Genomic DNA, 20,735 nt, shown 5'->3' with positions numbered 1-20,735 from the left:
ATTTGATTTGAGTATATACACTGAATGTCCAAAACATTAGGAACACCTACCTAATATTGAGTTGTACCCCCTTTTGCACTCAGAACAGCCTCAATCCGTCAGGGCATGAACTCTACAAGGTGTAGAAAGCATTCCACAGAGATACTGGCCCATGTTGACTTCAGTGCTTCCCACAGTTTTACCAATTTGGCTGGATGTCCTTTGGGTGGTGGACCATTGTTGATACACACAGGAAACTGTTGAGCGTGTAAAACCCAGCAGCGTTGCAGTTCTTGACGCACTCAAACCGGTACGCCTGGCACCTACTACCATACCCTGTTCAAAGGGAATTAAATATTTTGTATTTCCCATTCACCCTCTGAATGGTACACATACACAATCAATTGTTTTAATGTTTAAAACTCCTTATTTAATCTGTAATCTCCCCTTTATCTACACTGACTGAAGTGGATTCAACAAGTGACATCAAATACACTCTTAGAGAAAAGGTGCTTTCTAGAACCTAAAAGGGTTCTTTGGCTGTCCCCACATGACAACCATTTGAAGAACACTTTTTGGTTCCAGGTAGAACCCTTTTGGGTTCCACAGAGGGTTCTACATGGAACCCAAAGGGGTTCTACCTGGAACAACAAAGGGTTATCCTATGGGGGCAGCTTAATAACCCTTTTGGGACCCTTTCTTTCTAAGGGTGCAAGGGATCATAGCTTACACCTGGATTCACCTGGTTAGTCATGGAAAGAGCAGGTGTTCCCGAATGTCTTAAGTATACTCAGTGTATTTTCTGAGGCAGAATACGTGAGCAGTAGTAATATAACTCTCCTGTAGGTGGAACAGTCTGCACGGGAAAAAATAGCACTGTCATGCAAGTTTCATTTCAACAGAGATTGGCGCAGCGCCATTGAGAAATAAGAACTGATTAACTGTCGAACTCAACTGATTTAATAGAATATAACATTGTTCTATTGATTTCTATTGAACAGAATACAAGTTATATTATCAAGAACAAGCATGTTGCCTACTTATCGCTGTTCACTTTTAGGCTATAATTTGCTGGCTGTTCTATTCCAATATATTCTATTGGGTTATTTTCTATTCTATTCTACTGCACTTAACTCAAATGAATAGAATGTAGGCTAGAATATATTTTAGTCCATCAAGAACAAGCAATTAGCATACTTATCGGTGATCATGTGCATGCTGTTCCATTATATTCTACACATTTAAGTGCAGTAAACAGATAGCAGAAAACAATACAATAGAATAGGCAATTATCCCAGTGATCCCTTTTCGGAAATAATTTGCAGGTTTCTGCCGGGCACAGAGAGAGCGCCCTGTAGGCTTCTCGTCCTTCACAGGAGCCCGTGGCGTCATGCAGAGGATGGGAGGACACAGCGAGTGGTGTGGTCCATTCCAACCCGTGTCACGGAGGCTGAAAGGTAGCGCCTAAAAACGTGCGTATTTATTGGATACGTGTTGTTGCTAGGGGCGTGGGTTTGTGTCTTAAAATGGGCCTGTCTCCTTGCCATAGAAAGTGTAATTTGAGAGAGACATGGCACAAATACTGTCCGAACGAACGGTGAGATGCTCTGGGAGAAAACTGTGCCGCAGTGAGCAAACAATTTGATCTGATCAGCGCTTTTACTCCGCACCCGGACACCGCTCAACAGAGGAACTGCCCCCCCAGCGGAGTGCTGCGCATAGGGGGCGATGCAATGGGGGCGATGCTGTGATGTGGAGGTCACACTTCCCTGACTTCATTCTGCTTTTCAATCGATAAATAACCGTAATACATGCGCAATAAACAGCTACTGGATCGACTAGCCTACGATTATAGTGGTCACAGCGGCTCACCTGACAGTTACATGTGATGGGTATTTTGAGTGATTGGAGAGAGAAACAGGGAACTATCCTTGCCCGACAACCGTGAGTGTTCATCGTAGCAGTTCTCCCTACCACGAGTTCTGCAGCTTACACTGTAACCAATTCGATCAGTTGATGAAACAAAGTCTCAATTAACGAAGGCTTTACCGAAACTGCATATGATAGCAATTAATTACAATTGTAATGTATTAATGCAACATTTCAATTGGCTGTTTGGCTGGCTGTCTTGATTTGTGATAAGATGAGCCGTATTAAATCATGCAGTGGCACCATTGCGACTGTTTTAAGAGTTTTGTCGTTATTAATTGCCGTTTTATAAATATGCTAGATATCTCAAGTGAGACTGTTTAAGGGATTGTATAGCTGCCTAACTGCGTCAGTACATGCGAACGTTGCAGGTAGCCTATGCACATCCTCTCTGCTGAGGAAGGACCATGAAAGCAGTAGCCTCTGAATGTCACCGATAACTGTCTAAATATTTCCCGGGGATGGATTCCGGGGATGACTCGGTCTCGGACGCGCCACTTGGATCGACATTCTCCTCGGTTCCCAATTTAGACTCTGACACCAACGCCAACATCCGTATCTATGAGAACGGTGGAGAGCGGAATGTCAACAACATGGAAACTGCAGCGCTGAGAGGGGCAAGCGACCCGAGCGCGTACCCCTTATCGGATTACCGGGGACTGGTCCGTCAGAGGTTTATTCGCAGAAGCTTGTGGTTTTCCGACGCGGACGACCAAGCGTTGGACGCGCCAGAATGCGTCAACAGTACTCCAATGCTCAGCGTCCACCTGCGCACCATCGTGGACCGAACCCGCGCGCTCGGACCTCGCGTGGCTTTCCAGGTCCAGGAGAGCTCGAGCACCGAGAGCCAAGTGGGGCAGAAGGACAGTGCTACTGAGAGTGTGAGCGCGGATGAAGAGAAGGAGAGGAGCGAGGCCGAGCCAAAACCAGACGATGCAGCTGCACCGTCGCCTGATACCACCGGGAAAGCGGGGATTGACGAGAACGAGGATGAGAACGAGATAAAAGCCGTGTCCACCTCACCCGGGGGCCGGTTTCTCAAATTCGATACTGAGATCGGGAGAGGGTCATTTAAGACTGTCTACAAGGGTCTGGACACAGACACCTGGGTAGAAGTTGCTTGGTGTGAACTCCAGGTAATTGAATAGGACTCCTTGGTTTACACTTTAAGTAACTAACTCCATTACAATGTCTAATTGTTTGGAACTAGAAACATCCTTCGGAATACATTTATTTATTTATATATTCAGAACTATTTTATGAAGCTGTAATAACACCTATTCTTATGGCTGCCTAAGGTGCCCATATAGCATTTTGCACTAAATGTGGCAAGTGTTAGCCCATTAAGGATGCTGAATTCTTCCCAGACCTTTTTTGTTGTTGTTGTTGGTTATGAGGGCCTTGGTCATGAAACCATAGTCTATTATGAGGCCTATGATACCACTGCACAGACACACTGACAGAAACGATGTGTTGCATTTAAAAGCTTTACGGTAGATTGCCACCACTTGAACCTGTGCTAGTTCAGACGAGACAGAGTGGAGGCTGGTAGTACTGATGATGGGACGCCAGTTTTGATGATGGGTTATCAGGCTTGCGCCACCTGTCCCTCCCTCCGCCCACACATGAAAACAGACCCTGTCACCATTGTGTTTAATACAACTCTGCAATGTACATTTACAGCGAACTGAAAAAAATAATACCGTCATCTTGCTGCACATCAGTTCTGGATTGGGTCCATTTGCAGTCAATACGAGGTTTCTGTACTGCTGCATAGAGCGTTTTTAGGGTGTCGCCAAATGAGCTGAGAGAGGAGTTTAGTGTCAGAGCAGAGACGGGGGGAAAGAGAGAGCGACTCGGCTAGTTCACTGAGATGATCTTATACCAGCATTTCAGAAGTTCCACTAACATGTGTATGGATGGATGTGGTAATTTAACAATACACAACCTACTGTTTGCACCATGCCAGCCATTAGGTAATGCTATGAATACACTGTTTCAGTGTACAGGCAAGTCAGAGTCTGTGTTGTGGTTCCGGAACTAAGCCAAGGGAAGGGAGAGGGAGATATTCAGTATTGCAGACACATAGGGGCGAGAGGGTTTGTGTTATGGAGCTGATGCAGCATTTCTCAGTGTTAGACCCAGGAGCGGAGAGATGGTGTTTTTAGGAACAGTTTTAGCCTGGAGCCCCCTTCATTGTTTAGGTTCCCCTGGGGAAGTCATGCACGAATATCGCACTGTACCTCCAAGACATGCTAACCTCTCATCATTACCAATAACAGGGGATGTTAGCATTTTTTTTGGGGGGGGGGTATGATATTTATGCCTCTAAATTTCTAACTCATCAATTATTCACGATTCATTCAGGACTATCGGTAATCACGGTAGCATCCACATTAATGTAGAGGTGTTTAGAAACATTCTATTCACAATAAAAGTGACAGCAAAATGACCCAATACATTATTTACCAATTTGGGCTCCATATAATCTGAAATACAACCAAAACAAACTGAAAATGCATCCATCAAGTTTGTATAGTCACAGTCTTGATGTAGTCATTGAGTGCTAGGAATGTGGAATGAAAATACTTAACTGTTGACTACTTTAATAGACATATAAGTGAATCTACAAAAAGTGCTGCAATTTCTAGACAGTCGACTCAATATGGATGACAATACCCTCAAAATGAATCTGACCGTCTCTAATTGAACCCCATAGTCATTGTATCATTTCCAATCCAAAGTGCTGGAGTACAGAGCCAAAACAACAAACAATTTGTCACTGTCCCAAGACTTTCTGACCTCACTAAATAAAGAGAGATAGAAAAGAGAGCGATACCGAGATACAGAACGATAAGCCAGATGAACGAGAATGAGAGAGCAACATGAGGATGATTGAGGGAAAAATATTTCCAAAGACAAAGGGATACAGCCATCTGCAGAAATACACAAATGTACACGTTCAATTTAGTAAATCAACTGATCATATGGATGTGTGTGTTTCCCTCTCTCTCCGTCCCTATCCCTGGGTCAGACAGACTTACCAGGTCCTGATTGTCTCGGATCAGTGGATGATGCAACATGATTCAGGGAAAAACTGACAGCTGCCAGTGTGTCTGATCAGCTGAGGATACAGTTCTACACACACGCAAAACAAACGTTCCACTCCGCACGTCTCCACATCATGTGGACAGGCTGATAGTACAGCATACTAAACTAAACGACAGCCTATCCCCTGGGGCGTTACTGGGCAGATCTGTCTGGAGAGGCTAAACCTGCTGATGCAAGCGCTCCCTTCTGCAGCGAGAGAGAGAGAGAGAGAGAGAGAGAGACAGAAAGAGAGAGAGAGAGAGAGCGGGAAAAGGGAGAGGGAATGAGAGGGAGTGTGCGCCTGTGCGGGTCAGTTAGGGATAAGCAGTGATCGGCTCCGGCTTGCTGTGTATCGGGGACAGTAAAGCTATGCGTCTTATATCACAGCTCATTGCTGTCATGCTGGGTCTCACCCATTCCATTAGAGCAGAGTGCTAATATAGCTTCTCAGTCTTCTTTCGCAATGACAAAGCTTAGTAAGGCAGGCAGATGCTGTAACTGCCACGCCCTGCCTGGGGGGGGAAAAAAATCCATAGACTGCCACATGATCCTTAGATAGCTCCGAGCAATTCCCACTCCCCAGTTAACCTCCTTCCAGAATAGGATCCTGAAAATTGTGTTGTATAGGAAACAGTATGGGCAATTAAGGACATGCTAATTAGGCTAGCATCTGTTTACTGACATGTTAGATATACAGATATAAACAGCAGCTTAGGTCGCTATGGGCTTTAGGTGAAATACGACTCCGCACCTTCCTCCAATAATCCATGCTGATGAATGGACATTATGTGAACATTCTTTATTACTGCCATCTGGAAATCTGTAACACTATATGCACACACTTCCCAGAAGAAAAAGTGTGTGTGTGTGTGTCTTTGCCACTCAGTATCTCAGTATTGTTGCATCGCTTTGCGTCCCTTTGACGCTTCTCTCTGAGTCTCAGTGGGTATTTGGTTGTGTGTACTGTAGCCACGGTATCTCATTGCTGTACGCTTGCGGTCCCCTCTTCTCCATCACTGTTTTAGTGGTCATTTGGGTCATGTACACAGTGCACAGGTGTTTATACTGTCTGTATACTGTACATAGTGTGAAGAGTTTATATGTGTTTGTATATGTATGTAGGAGTATGAATCTTGTTACAGAAAAGATTTTGGGTTCATCTTTCGTTTTGTGGGTCTCATGATTCAAGGCTGTGACTGTAGTGTATTCCTGTGTGCGTGTGTGTGTGTGCGTGTGTGTGTGTGTGTGTGTGTGTGCGCCGGGGTTGTCTAAGGTTTCTGCCAGACTGTCCTGAGTGGAACAGAGATGTAGAGGATCTTTACTGTCAGCTGTTTCACTATTTAAAGAGAAGAAGAGGGCCAAAATATTGATCCACAGTAAACTCCATCACCCAGAGACTGTATACCCAAAGACACAGGTGTTACATTCAGCCTCTCCCCCCTACAGCTGTGGAAGGCATCCTCATTCTTAGTATAGAGTCTATATCTGCTTCACAACACCTTTGTAAGAAAGCAATACTCTTAGAATAGACATCTTTACTGAACATCGTGCTTTCATTGGAAGACATCACCTATGGCATCATGTCCAGATCACACTGCACGGTTTTATACATGGCTGTTAAGAGAAGAATGATTCCCATCCCAACGCTTTCCTCACTCAAAATATCACACTTGTGTTCAATCCCAGTCTTTCCCTATATTCATTTTGCAGCGGTGGCCGACCGCTGCTAAATCGTTTACACCGCTCTAAAAGGTGTCATACATTTTTGGTGTGCATATAGTGTTACAGATTTCCAGATGGCAGTAATAAAGAATGTTCACCTTGAATCATAAATATATATATATATATACAGTGCCTTGCGAAAGTATTCGGCCCCCTTGAACTTAAAGATATAAAACTGTATTTTTTGTGAAGAATCAACAACAAGTGGGACACAATCATGAAGTGGAACGACATTTATTGGATATTTCAAACTTTTTTAACAAATCAAAAACTGAAAAATTGGGCGTGCAAAATTATTCAGCCCCTTTACTTTCAGTGCAGCAAACTCTCTCCAGAAGTTCAGTGAGGATCTCTGAATGATCCAATGTTGACCTAAATGACTAATGATGATAAATACAATCCACCTGTGTGTAATCAAGTCTCCGTATAAATGCACCTGCACTGTGATAGTCTCAGAAGTCCGTTAAAAGCGCAGAGAGCATCATGAAGAACAAGGAACACACCAGGCAGGTCCGAGATACTGTTGTGAAGAAGTTTAAAGCCGGATTTGGATACAAAAAGATTTCCCAAGCTTTAAACATCCCAAGGAGCACTGCGCAAGCGATAATATTGAAATGGAAGGAGTATCAGACCACTGCAAATCTACCAAGACCTGGCCGTCCCTCTAAACTTTCAGCTCATACAAGGAGAAGACTGATCAGAGATGCAGCCAAGAGGCCCATGATCACTCTGGATGAACTGCAGAGATCTACAGCTGAGGTGGGAGACTCTGTCCATAGGACAACAATCAGTCGTATATTGCACAAATCTGGCCTTTATGGAAGAGTGGCAAGAAGAAAGCCATTTCTTAAAGATATCCATAAAAAGTGTAGTTTAAAGTTTGCCACAAGCCACCTGGGAGACACACCAAACATGTGGAAGAAGGTGCTCTGGTCAGATGAAACCAAAATTGAACTTTTTGGCAACAATGCAAAACGTTATGTTTGGCGTAAAAGCAACACAGCTGAACACACCATCCCCACTGTCAAACATGGTGGTGGCAGCATCATGGTTTGGGCCTGCTTTTCTTCAGCAGGGACAGGGAAGATGGTTAAAATTGATGGGAAGATGGATGGAGCCAAATACAGGACCATTCTGGAAGAAAACCTGATGGAGTCTGCAAAAGACCTGAGACTGGGACGGAGATTTGTCTTCCAACAAGACAATGACCCAAAACATAAAGCAAAATCTACAATGGAATGGTTCAAAAATAAACATATCCAGGTGTTAGAATGGCCAAGTCAAAGTCCAGACCTGAATCCAATCGAGAATCTGTGGAAAGAACTGAAAACTGCTGTTCACAAATGCTCTCCATCCAACCTCACTGAGCTCGAGCTGTTTTGCAAGGAGGAATGGGAAAAAATATCAGTCTCTCGATGTGCAAAACTGATAGACATACCCCAAGCGACTTACAGCTGTAATCGCAGCAAAAGGTGGCGCTACAAAGTATTAACTTAAGGGGGCTGAATAATTTTGCACGCCCAATTTTTCAGTTTTTGATTTGTTAAAAAAGTTTGAAATATCCAATAAATGTCGTTCCACTTCATGATTGTGTCCCACTTGTTGTTGATTCTTCACAAAAAAATACAGTTTTATATCTTTATGTTTGAAGCCTGAAATGTGGCAAAAGGTCGCAAAGTTCAAGGGGGCCGAATACTTTCGCAAGGCACTGTATATTCCTGCCGAGACACACTTCGGCAATTAAGCCCTTTTTCTACTTACCCATAGTCATATGAACTCATGGATACCATTGTTAGGTCTCTGCATGCAGTTTGAAGGAAGTTTATAACTTGTGTTATGGAAACAGCTACCTTTGCCACCGCTGCTGAACAAAAAAAAAAATCCTAGGGGGAAATTCATAGCATTACTCCCAAACATGGCCCACCGGAGTCCTACAGTACATTCATGGGTTTCCAGACCAATCACATAACTGTCGAGACACTGGAATAATCTCATTGCCTCCCCTTTCTTCTCATAGGACCGCAAGCTGACCAAAGCGGAGCGCCAGAGGTTTAAGGAGGAGGCAGAGATGTTGAAGGGTCTTCAGCACCCCAACATTGTGCGTTTCTACGACTTCTGGGAGTCACCGGTCAAAGGGAGGAAGTGCATCGTTCTGGTGACAGAGCTCATGACCTCAGGGACACTAAAAACGTGAGACAAACACAACCAGCAGCATCCTCCCTCCCGCTCTCCCTATCACACAACACTGCTGAGCTTAACATTAAACAAGGTCAGGTAAAACCTCCTAAACTGTTCTCATGAAATGAAAAATAGTAACTTCCCAAAAGGGGAAATTCCACTGGTGTCAGTGGAAAGTTTTCATTGTATAAATTAGTTCATCCACAGTTTGACAACTTAATTGGGCAAACTAATAGTTAAATGATCATTGTTCTCATCAGATGGATTGTAATGGTAGTGGTCATGATGATGGCGATGATGACAATTATGATGCTGCTGCTGCTGATGGTCTGCTCTTCATCCTCAGAGGAGAAAGGGGAGGACCATCCTCAGTGAATTTTATAAAATCAAAATAGTCAAACATTTTAAAAGTTATCCTTTTTAGATAAAACTGTCCTCCAACCTATCAGAGCTCCTGCAGCATGAACTGACATGTTGACCACTCAATCAAAAGATCAGAGAATGAATCTAGTACTGAAAGCATAAGCTACAGCTAGCTAGCACTTCGGTGCATACCATGTGGTGAATAGTTGACTTAAAGAGAGCGAAAGATAACAGTTTAACAGTTTTGACAGAGAGAGCATTGAGAAAGGGAGAGAGAGCTGTATTTAGTTGTATTTTTTAACGTTCACCTAGCTGGGAAACACAGATAGCTAGTTTAGCCTACTCAAATACCCGGCTCAAACAGATGTTATGTTAGCTAGCTGGCTATGGCTATCCAACACTGGATCTCTTTCAAGTCAAGGTAAGCTTTTGGTTTTATGAATTATTTTGCCACCGGGCCCACCGGTGTAACTACCAAGCTGCTTTCTGACTGTACTGCATGATTGTAGCGGGTTTACTAATGCATTAGTTCTAGTAGTTCTAGTATGATGTTACAGCGATGTAGACTGTGTGTAGTGGTTAGGGGTCATAATATGAAGGTTTGGCTTGGAAAGTTTTTTTTGCCTCGTCACAGACAGCTGATGTGTACTGAAGTCCACAAGCGAAGGGAAAAGGTGAGAGGAGGAGAGCACGTAGATAGTTGCAAGAAGGAATTATTTATACAATGAGCAAAGTGATCGTGCTGTTTTTATGTGGCTGCTGTGAAAGTGAACTGTTTGCGTGTGATCATGGGTGTATTCATTCTGCCTATTCTGTTGAAAAACTTTTCTTAAACAGAAAAAAAACGTAACGATACGGGGACAAACATACTTTTTTTTGTCCAATAGAAACTAATTTGCAACTGTTGGATTAATGATTACACCCTAGATCAGCTAGATGCAGGCAAGAGTGTGCAAGGCGCTATTGAATGTGTCACTGTTTGTCACCTTGATTACTCAAAATTATTTCGACCTGTGCACTTACGCTGTAAACTTTCATTCATATGATAGGTTGTAGAAACCTCATGATGGGTACAGGGAAAATTTGAGTATTATGCAGTAGCCTAAACCTATCTAGGATACATTGAGCTGGGTGAATGGAATATGAATGACAGTCATCCAGTATGCTATAATAGAAATAAGGCCATGCTCCTAAAAAAATAAATATTCATCCTCCCTCATCTTAAATGGCTCCGACCGCCACTGTCCTCCAGGTATCTGAAGCGGTTTAAGGTGATGAAGCCTAAGGTTCTGAGGAGCTGGTGTAGACAGATCCTGAAGGGGCTCCACTTCCTCCACACCAGGGACCCTCCAATCATCCACAGGGACCTGAAGTGTGACAACATCTTCATCACCGGCCCCACCGGCTCCGTTAAGATCGGGGACCTGGGATTGGCTACCCTCAAGAGGGCCTCTTTTGCCAAGAGTGTCATTGGTGAGGAATTACACATGCTCTTTCATGCTCTGCTTGGAAGGGTCGTAAACAAATAATCTGTAAAAGGGTATGGAATCTATAATGTAACTATGCATTTAATGGATTGTGACAGTACTTTAGCCTTGACTCCACTTGAGACCCGAAAGGCTGTTTCTGAATTCATTGATCCTCTTTTGGATGGGTATACAGTATGTGAGATAGCTTAGCATGTTTATCATATTTGTGTGAGTGTGTGTCACTGTGTTAGGGAGAGAACCTTGTTTCTTTCAAGAGGAGCCCTGTAACTCTTGTGACCTTTGATGTTTGCGTTTGCCTTCTTCGCTGACCTCTGTCCTCCCAGGCACCCCTGAGTTTATGGCCCCTGAGATGTATGAGGAGCACTATGACGAGGCGGTGGACGTCTATGCCTTTGGCATGTGTATGTTGGAGATGGCCACCTCAGAATACCCTTACTCCGAGTGCCAGAACGCCGCTCAGATCTACCGCAAAGTCACCAGCGTGAGTTTAGCGAGTCCAGCACAATACTGTCTCTCACCCACACCGTGCTGGCGCTTATGTTTTTCCACCAGCACTAAGTCACCCATCTCATCGCGATCGCCGATGTTTACTTACGAGCACAAACAGCAAAGCCATGAAGATCTATATTCAGTATTTAGTCCAAAAAAGTTACCACAGTGATAAGAGATGCTACGCTTACAGTAAAAACCTACAAAAGCACAGATACAGTCATTCAAATGAGTTAAAGTAAAATACCAAACGAAATGATCAAAATTCTCTCTCTGCTGCTTTAAAAAAAAAGATAGTTGTTGCAGTGCGCTTTTTGAAGTACAACAACAACCCAGAGGAATGTACGGTGCAGAGGTTTAAAAGGAAGTGAATCATCACATTTTCAGAAATAGTTTGCCGTTCTTTCAACAAGGATAAATAAGGTGTTTATGACTTATGGAGACCATGCCTGTATTTCAAAATGCACCTTATTCCCTAAAGTGCACCACTTTTGATTGGCTTTTGGTCAAAAGTAGTGCACTGCATAGGGAATAGGGTTCCTTTTGGGACGTAGCCCATTCATTTCTTCACAGGGAGCTAGCTTCCTGCCACAACATTCCTCTCTAGAGTAGAGTAACGGCAGCTGAGGCGGCTCATCACTTCTCATTGGAGTGGAGTAGACGACACGTCACCACGGGGAGTCTGTTCTTAATGGAGTGGGACATTTGTTAGCCGTCTTACTCCTGTCGCAAAGAACGAAGGTCACACAATCTGTGTGTTATTTTTGTGACACTCTGACTCAGTGCAAGACTGTGTGAGAAATGGTATTTGTGGACTCCAGGACCAATAGCTGTCACACCTGGGGATCCAAATAATCAAATATATTATATCTTTGTCCTCAGGAAGATTGTTTTTGTTTTTCTGTCTGTGAGTGTCAGTGTGCGAATGTGTAATATATCCCATGACATTCTTCTGTGTGAGATACTGTGTGAGATATCACGTAGAATATACTTCCCATCCTGCATATTGTTGTTCTCTGTGTCTGGCATCTCCAGGGGGTGAAGCCTGCCAGCTATGATAAGATCAGTGACCCAGAGATTAAGGAGATCATCGGGGAGTGTATCTGCCATCGGCGGGAAGAGAGGTAAGTGGACCAAGTCAAGTCCATCTGTAAAGTAAAGTGTGCGGGTAAAGTACTGAGCAGTTAGAGGGCATTAAATGGTCACAACCAACACATACACACACACAACACACATGGGTACATCCATTTCAATTCAGTCACTTTTTGACAGCAGCCCTTTTGATTTGAATAAAACCTTCCATACTATTTGCCCGTTGTAGAAGGGTTCAGAAAGTGACTTTTTGGACCTGAATACCAAAACATTCAAGAGATCAAGGTGCTCAAAGTTTTGCCTAACCCACCATGCTATGAGACATCCATGTCATCATTACTGGAAAAGATTAACGGTTGAGATTGATATCATTTGAAAGCTTACAAACAGGATTGTCAAATTATTTTATAATTTATTGAAAAAAAAACATTTGTTAATTCAATTATGACATGTTTTAATCTTTAATGTCAATTATCAACAAATGCGTGAAACTCCTATTTTTATTTTCTCCAACCGATGGTGGGCACAAAACGTATGATGGTGTAAAGAGAGTCTAAGCTACAGCATATGCGAATATGAAAACAAATCTGAGTTTAGATAATTGACGTTAAAGGTACAAAATGACAGGATAAAAACATATAGTAATTTATTTCAAAAAACTTGAAAATTGTTTGACAACCCTGTTTGTAAGCTTTTAAACGATATCAATCTCAACCATTTATCTTTCCAGTGATGAAGACATGGATGTCTCATAGTATGGTGGGGTTTGCAAAATGGGTCAAATTTGAGCACCTCCATCTTCTGAATGTTTAGGCCCAAAATAATAATTCACATTTCCTGTTGCTGCGAACTGGCTCAAATTAATATCCTGCACAGTCTGCACTGTTGATGTTCCTATGTGTACTGACGTTTCGGATCAGTCATTCTGAGTGACACCATAACCTTTCCACCGCGGCGGCGTTGTGTGTGAGAGAACGTGCGTGTGTGTATACTTTACTGTATGTTTGTTGTCTACAGGTACAGCATAAAGGACCTCTTGAACCATGCCTTCTTTGCGGAGGACACAGGCGTGAGGGTGGAGCTGGCCGAAGAGGACGATGGGAAAAAGAGTTCCATCGCCCTGAAGGTGTGGGTGGAGGACCCCAAGAAGCTGAAGGGGAAGTACAAAGACAGTGGTGCCATCGAGTTCACCTTTGACCTGGAGAAAGAGACCCCAGAGGGCGTGGCCCAGGAGATGGTGAGTAGCAGAGTAAAAGTCTTCATGGGTCCACCAGACCCGAAATTCCGAGATCTGACCCGGGGCCCAAGTGGGTTCGAAGTCCAAAATTCGAACCTTTGTCTCGGATCTAGGTCGGGTCTGATATAATTGCCACGGGACTTGGGTATGTGCAATTAAAATTGATTTATCAACTGGACCCGATTAGACCCGTCCTATAGTAATTTAATCAGTGAGGTGATGAGAAAACTGTGCAAGCTTGTTATCTGTGTCACTCCCATTGCAACTTAAAACATAGCTTATGCCGGCCAGGTCCAGCTGAAACTTGTTCCGGCCGCTCACCTCTTGTGCGTATGTTGCTGAGGAGAGAGAGAGAGCAAGAGAGATTAGCCTTGGCCTAGGTTGCTGTTGATTGTGAAGATGGAGGCATTTTTCATTGAAGTAAAGCGAACATTAGAGGGGAAAGAGTACAGTGAAAAGAACCTGAGAAAGGGAACGGACAGGTCGCTATTCAGGTTTGATGCAATTTTCTAACTTTTAATTTATTTTCGTATTTATTATCTTTATTATCCTTATTATTATTATATATCATTATTATTATTATTGTAAGCCTATTTATCCTAATCTAAACCAGTTCTTTAAGTATGCAAAAAGTGTTTTGTTTAATTCTGTTGAGACATTTTCATTGGCTAACTTAAGTTCCAACTGTAGGCTAATCCTAGTGTTCACCCTATAAACACCGACTTGACTTACTTTTGATAATACCCCAATGAAGTTTAGAAACCTTTGTGAAGGTTTGGTGTGGTGTGGCTATTATTAGGCAAAAGCTGCAGGCCTATGAAGTTCAGTGAGCACCTACGGACGCCGAAAGTTGAATTTGATATGACCGTTTTAACTTGATATGATTGATATGTGACAAAGAAAGTTTTAGGACTACCAATGTTACTCCTATAATCTAACAATATAATGCTTATCTTTAATAAGCAAGTATTGATTTAATCATATCGGGTCAGGTAGGAAAGCCACGGTTCCATTTCGGATCCAACTGTTTGGACCCGTGAAGACGTCTATAGCAGAGCCATATGTAGAGACTCTAAATGGCTGTGGTGAGCAGGGTTCACATTATCATGGCTCAGATCTGTTTTGCAGACACTGTTGGTGTATTTGCAGTACCAGTTGCAGAGTATGATATTTATGTTATAGAGTGAGAAATTATGTGACTGTCTCTAGATACCATTTATTTGATGAGCCTTAATCAATTTTTTGTTTTATGATGAGTGAAATGTAGCATTTTACTTTAATCTAGCCATGTGGCATCCTCATGGAAAGCAACTCTGTCCTCTAGACTATATATCTATATAGTCTAGAGGACATAGTTGCTTATATATTTTTTATATACTGTATACAGTATATATATTTGGAGAACAGCAAAAACAAGAAAAAATTAACCCAGCCATTATCACCTTTGCTGTTGTAGGTTCATTCACCTCAATCGATCTACACTGAACAATAATATAAACACAACATGTAAAGTGCTGGTCCCATGTTTCATGAGCTGAAACGCAATAAAAAAGCGTATTTTTCTCGAATTTTGTGCACAAATTTGTTTACATTCGTGTTAGTGAGCATTTCTCCTTTGCCAAGACTGGTGTTGCTTATCAAGAAGCTGATTAAACAGAATGATCATTACACAGGTGCACTTTGTTCTGGGCACAATAATAAGCCACTCTAAAATGTGCAGTTTTGTCACACAACGCAATGCCACAATGTCTCAAGTTTTGAGGGAGCGTGCAATTGGCATGCTGACTGCAGGAAGGTCCACCAGAGCTGTTGTCAGATAATTTTATGTTAATTTAACTACCATAAGCCGCCTCCAACATCGTTTTAGAGAATTTGGCACTACGTCCAAACAGCCTCACAACCGCAGACCCATGTGTATGGCGTCGTGTGGGGGAGTGGTTTGCTCATGTCAATGTTGTGAACAGAGTGCCCCATGGTGGTGGGGTTATAAGCTATGGACAATGAACACAATTGCATTTTATCGATGGCAATATGAATGCACAGAAACACTGTTATAAGTACATGAGGCCCGTTTCTTAAAAGGTATCTGTGACAAGTACATGAGGCCCGTTTCATACAAGGTATCTGTGACCAATAGATCTGTATTGCCAGTCGTGTGAAATCCATAGATTTGGGCCTAATTAATATATTCCAATTGACTGATTTCCTCATATGAACTGTTACTCAGTTAAATCTTAGAAATTGTTTCACGTTGTGTTTATATTTTTGCTCAGTATACAAACACGTAGCCTATTAGCTATACAATTGTAATGTTATACCCCTGAAAGGGGGGAAATATGAGAAATGACTCACACTGACACGTAGCATCAGCAACTGTTCAATCAGTTGTAATGATGAAATGGATCATCAACTCTTTACGTAGATAGTTATTTTCTCAACTTACACAGCATTTACATTTGTATTCCTAGGCATTAATAATCAAGCTCCACACAAACAGACATCAATGGAGCATACAGATGATCGTATTATCACATTCACATGAATTATTACAATATTTCTTACGATTCTGTATTGCTATCAGTGATGTAGTGGTAAAAAGGTGGGTAATGGGTAAACTATAGACTCCAGTGGGCGATTGAGATAAGACGAACAACCACAGATGAAAACGAATGACATTTTTAGAACTGTATTGATTGCATATTTATGCAGGTCTATAGGGAAGATAGGCCATGTGGAGATGTTCATATTGAAACATGTCTTATTTTCTTTCAGTTCCTAACTTGTTTGATAAGATTAGTACCAATTTTCTTACGGGACTCCACATGGGGCCATGACGCCAAGTTTGTGACCTACTGTACTAACCCCTCCCTCTGCTTGCTCCCGCACGCTCTCTCTGTCTCCTCTACTTCCTCCTGAATGCATTGCAGCCTGCCTCAGCCTCACCACTGAGTGCCACATCACTGTCTGTCTCAGTAGCCGACTCTCTGTAAAGCAAAGTTATTATGAGAACTTAATACCTTATTGTTTGCTCCTGCTGAAGTAGGCTCCTTTTAACATTAGCTTCTTACTTCATTATTCTAGTTGGCTAAGTAATCGGTTTACCTCCACTGTACTCACATCCTACCATACCCTTGTCTGTACATTATGCCTTGAATCTATTCTTCAACGCCCAGAAATCTGCACATTTTACTCTCTGTTCCGAACGCACTAGACGACCAGTTCTTATATCCTTTAGCCGTACCCTTATCCTAGTCCTCCTCTTTTCCTCTGGTGATGTAGAGGTTAACCCAGGCCCTGCAGCCCCCCAGCACCACTCCCATTCCCCAGGCGCTCTCATTTGTTGACTTCTGTAACCGTAAAAGCCTTGGTTTCATGCATGTAAACATCAGAAGCCTCCTCCCTAAGTTTGTTTTATTCACTGCTTTAGCACACTCCGCCAACCCTGATGTCCTAGCCGTGTCTGAATCATGGCTTAGGAAGGCCACCAAAAATCCAGAAATTTCCATCCCTAAGTATAACATCTTCCGACAAGATAGAACTACCAAAGGGGGCGGAGTTGCAATTTACTGCAGAGATAGCCTGCAGAGTTCTGTCATACAATCCAGGTCTGTGCCCAAACAATTCAAGCTTCTACTTTTCAGCGAGCAGGCCTTTCTAATTGAAATGGCCCAGGTATCCTGGAAGGATATTGACCTCATCCCATAAGTTGAGGATGCCTGGTTGCTCTTTAAAAGTGCTTTCCTCACCATCTTAAATAAGCATGCCCCGTTCAAAAAAGTAGAACTAAGAACAGGTATAGCCCTTGGTTCACCCTAGACTTAACTGCGCTTGACCAGCACAAAAACATCCTGTGGTGTTCTACATTAGCATCGAATAGCCCCCGTGATATGCAAAGTCAGGAACCAATATACTCAGTCAGTTAGGAAAGCTAAGGCTACCTTTTTCAAACAGAAATTTGCATCCTGTAGCACTAATTCCATAACGATAATCAATCATTTCAATAAGCATTTTTCCACGGCTGGCCATGTTTTCCACCTGGCTACCCCTAGCCCGGCCAACAGCTCAGCACACCTCTGCAGCAACTTGCCCAAGCCTCCCCTAATTTCTCCTTCACCCAAATCCAGACACCTGATGTTCTGAAAGAGCTGCAAAATCTGGATCACTACAAATCAGCTGGGCTAGACAATCTGGACCCTCTCTTTCTAAAATTATCCACCAAAATTGTTGCAACCCCTATTACTAGCCTGTTCAACCTCTCTTTCGTATCGTCTGAGATCCCCAAAGATTGGAAAGCTGCCGTGGTCATCCCCCTATTCAAATGGGGAGACACTCTAGACCCAAACTGTTAAAGACCTATATCCATCCTGCCCTGCCTTTCTAAAATCTTTGAAAGCCAAGTTAACAAACAGATCACAGACCATTTTGAATTCCAACGTACCTTCTCCACTATGCAATCTGGTTTCTGAGCTGGTCATGGGAGCACCTCAGCCACGCTCAAGGTCCTAAATGATATCATAACCGCCATCGATAAAAGACAGTGCTGTGCAGCCGTCTTCATCAACCTGGCCAAGGCTTTCGACTCTGTCAATCACCACATTTTTATTGGCAGACTCAATAGCCTTGATTTCTCAAATGACTGCCTCATCTGGTTCACCAACTCCTTCTCAGATAGAGTTCAGTGTGTCAAATCGGAGGGCCTGTTGTCCGGACCTCTGGCAGTCTCTAGGGGGGTGCCACGGGGTTAAATTCTTGGGCTGACTCTTTTCTCTGTATATATCAATGATGTTGCTCTTGCTGCTGGTGATTCTCTGATCCACCTCTATGCAGACGACACCATTCTGTATACATCTGGTCCTTCTTTGGACACTGTGTTAAGAACCTGTTGTATGGCCTCAATGCCATGCAGTTTTCCTTCCGTGGCCTCCAACTGCTTTTAAATGCTAGCAAAATTAAATGCATGCTCTTCAACCGATTGTTGCCTGCACCCACCCATCCGACTAGCATCACTACTCTGGAAAGTTGTAACTTAGAATATGTGGACAACTACAAATACCTAGGTGTCTGGTTAGACTGTAAACTCTCCTTCCAGACTCACATTTAGCATCTCCAATCCAAAATTACATCTAGAATCATCTTCCTATTTCGCAACAAAGCCTCCATCACTCATGCTGCCAAACATACCCTTGTAAAACTGACTATCCTACCGATCCTTGACTTCGGCGATGTCATTTACAAAATAGCCTCCAACACTCTACTCAGCAAACTGGATGTAGTCTATCACAGTGCCGTCTGTTTTGTCACCAAAGCCCCATATTCTACCCACCACTGCGAACTGTATGCTCTCGTTGGCTGGCCTCACTACATATTCGTTGCCAAACCCACTGGCCCCAGGTCATCTATAAGTCTTTGCTAGGTAAAGCCCCGCCTTATCTCAGCTCACTGGTCACCCACCCATAGCACACACTCCAGCAGGTATATTTCACTGGTCATCCCCAAAGCCAGCACTTCCTTTCGCCGCCTTTCCTTCCAGTTCTCTGCTGCCAATGACTGGAACGAATTGCAAAAATCACTGAAGCTGGAATCTTATATCTCCCTCTCTACCTTTAAGCATCAGCTGTCAGAGCAGCTTACCGATCACTGTACCTGTACACAGCCAATCTGTAAATAGCACACCCTCCTACCTCATCCCCATATTGGTATTTATCCTCTTGCTCTTTTGCACCCTAGTATCTCTACTTGCACATCATCATCTGCACATCTATCACTCCAGTGTTAATGCTAAATTGTAATTATTTCACCTCTATGGCCAATTTATTGCCTCACATCCCTACTCTTCTACATTTGCTCACACTGTACATAGATATTTATATTGTGTTATTGACTGTATGTTTGTTTATGTGTAACTCTGTGTTGTTATTTTTGTCACACTGCTTTGCTTTATCTTGGCCAGGTCGCATTTGTAAACGAGAACTTATTCTCAACTGGCCTACCTGGTTAAATAAAGGTGAAATAAAAAATTATAATACTAATAATAATAGCCTACTAGCCAAAACCTTCAACGTTACTGTACAAGTCTCTGCCAGTAAATCCAAATCCAAATCCAATTTTATTTGTCACATACACATGGTTAGCAGATGTTAATGCGAGTGTAGCGAAATGCTTGTGCTTCTAGTTCCGACAATGCAGTAATAACCAACAAGTAATCTAACTAACAATTCCAAAACTACTGTCTTATACACAGTGTAAGGGGATAAAGAATATGTACATAAGGATATATGAATGAGTGATGGTACAGAGCAGCATAGGCAGGATACAGTAGATGGTATCGAGTACAGTATATACATGAGGTGAGTATGTAAACAAAGTGGCATAGTTAAAGTGGCTAGTGATACATGTATTACATAAGGATGCAGTCGATGATATAGAGTACAGTATATACGTATGCATATGAGATGAATAATGTAGGGTAAGTAACATTATATAAGGTAGCATTGTTTAAAGTGGCTAGTGATATATTTACATCATTTCCCATCAATTCCCATTATTAAAGTGGCTGGAGTTGAGTCAGTGTCAGTGTCAGTGTGTTGGCAGCAGCCACTCAATGTTAGTGGTGGCTGTTTAACAGTCTGATGGCCTTGAGATAGAAGCTGTTTTTCAGTCTCTCGGTCCCAGCTTTGATGCACCTGTACTGACCTCGCCTTCTGGATGATAGCGGGGTGAACAGGCAGTGGCTCGGGTGGTTGATGTCCTTGATGATCTTTATGGCCTTCCTGTAACATCGGGTGGTGTAGGTGTCCTGGAGGGCAGGTAGTTTGCCCCTGGTGGTGCGTTGTGCAGACCTCACTACCCTCTGGAGAGCCTTACGGTTGTGGGTGGAGCAGTTGCCGTACCAGGCGGTGATACAGCCCGCCAGGATGCTCTCGATTGTGCATCTGTAGAAGTTTGTGAGTGCTTTTGGTGACAAACCAAATTTCTTCAGCCTCCTGAGGTTGAAGAGGCGCTGCTGCGCCTTCTTCACGATGCTGTCTGTCTGAGTGGACCAATTCAGTTTGTCTGTGATGTGTATGCCGAGGAACTTAAAACTTGCTACCCTCTCCACTACTGTTCCATCGATGTGGAAAGGGGGGTGTTCCCTCTGCTGTTTCCTGAAGTCCACAATCATCTCC

The 20,735-nt window shown here is 42.9% G+C and overlaps 1 protein-coding gene across 5 annotated transcripts in view; it reads left to right on the top strand.

Annotated features, from left to right (window-relative positions):
* The first annotated feature begins 1,373 nt into the window (after positions 1 to 1,373).
* Positions 1,374 to 20,735, top strand: part of wnk2 (WNK lysine deficient protein kinase 2) — a 75,003-nt gene continuing 55,641 nt past the window's right edge. For all 5 annotated transcript variants that reach the window (XM_036950029.2, XM_090205251.1, XM_036950028.2 and 2 more), the window contains exons 1-6: positions 1,374 to 3,044; positions 8,738 to 8,910; positions 10,514 to 10,734; positions 11,075 to 11,232; positions 12,276 to 12,364; positions 13,350 to 13,569. In XM_036950029.2, the coding sequence (XP_036805924.2) occupies positions 2,370 to 3,044; positions 8,738 to 8,910; positions 10,514 to 10,734; positions 11,075 to 11,232; positions 12,276 to 12,364; positions 13,350 to 13,569 (1,536 nt within the window). In that variant the 5' untranslated portion in view covers positions 1,374 to 2,369. The remainder of the gene's footprint in view (positions 3,045 to 8,737; positions 8,911 to 10,513; positions 10,735 to 11,074; positions 11,233 to 12,275; positions 12,365 to 13,349; positions 13,570 to 20,735) is intronic.

Source organism: Oncorhynchus mykiss, chromosome 17 (assembly GCF_057628025.1).
Source record: "Oncorhynchus mykiss isolate SJ-2025 chromosome 17, ASM5762802v1, whole genome shotgun sequence".
Classification (NCBI taxonomy): Eukaryota; Metazoa; Chordata; class Actinopteri; order Salmoniformes; family Salmonidae; genus Oncorhynchus; species Oncorhynchus mykiss.
The sequence above is the reverse complement of the archived record's forward strand: the minus strand, read 5'-3'. Positions and strand labels throughout refer to the sequence as shown.